General features: G+C 64.8%; 1 protein-coding gene across 3 annotated transcripts in view; it reads right to left on the reverse strand.

Annotated features, from left to right (window-relative positions):
* Cdhr5 (cadherin-related family member 5) overlaps positions 1 to 264 on the reverse strand; it is a 14514-nt gene that overhangs the window by 5275 nt on the left and 8975 nt on the right. For all 3 annotated transcript variants that reach the window (XM_013033329.1, XM_013033328.1, XM_013033330.1), the window contains exon 5: positions 40 to 141. In XM_013033329.1, coding sequence (XP_012888783.1) covers positions 40 to 141 — 102 coding nt within the window. The remainder of the gene's footprint in view (positions 1 to 39; positions 142 to 264) is intronic.

Raw genomic sequence — 264 nt, forward strand, 5'->3', positions numbered from 1 at the left:
GGGAGCAGGGGCAAGTGTTGGGGGTGGGGCAGCACTGACCGGGGTCACCTCCAGGAGGCTGTAGAACAAGGTGTCATCTTTGTCTTTATCTGTGGCCTGCAGTTCTGCTTCCGGAATGACCACAGACTTCACCTTCGTGTCCTGGTTGTGAAGGGAGTGAGTGCTCTGCACGTGCCCAGGGCCCGGGGACCCAGCTGTGGCCTGGCCTCCACCCGCAGCTCCACCCTCAGCGGGGGCCTCCACCAGCGGCCCTCCACCAGCGGG

This window comes from Dipodomys ordii, unplaced genomic scaffold (assembly GCF_000151885.1).
Source record: "Dipodomys ordii isolate 6190 unplaced genomic scaffold, Dord_2.0 Scaffold166, whole genome shotgun sequence".
Lineage (NCBI taxonomy): Eukaryota > Metazoa > Chordata > Mammalia > Rodentia > Heteromyidae > Dipodomys > Dipodomys ordii.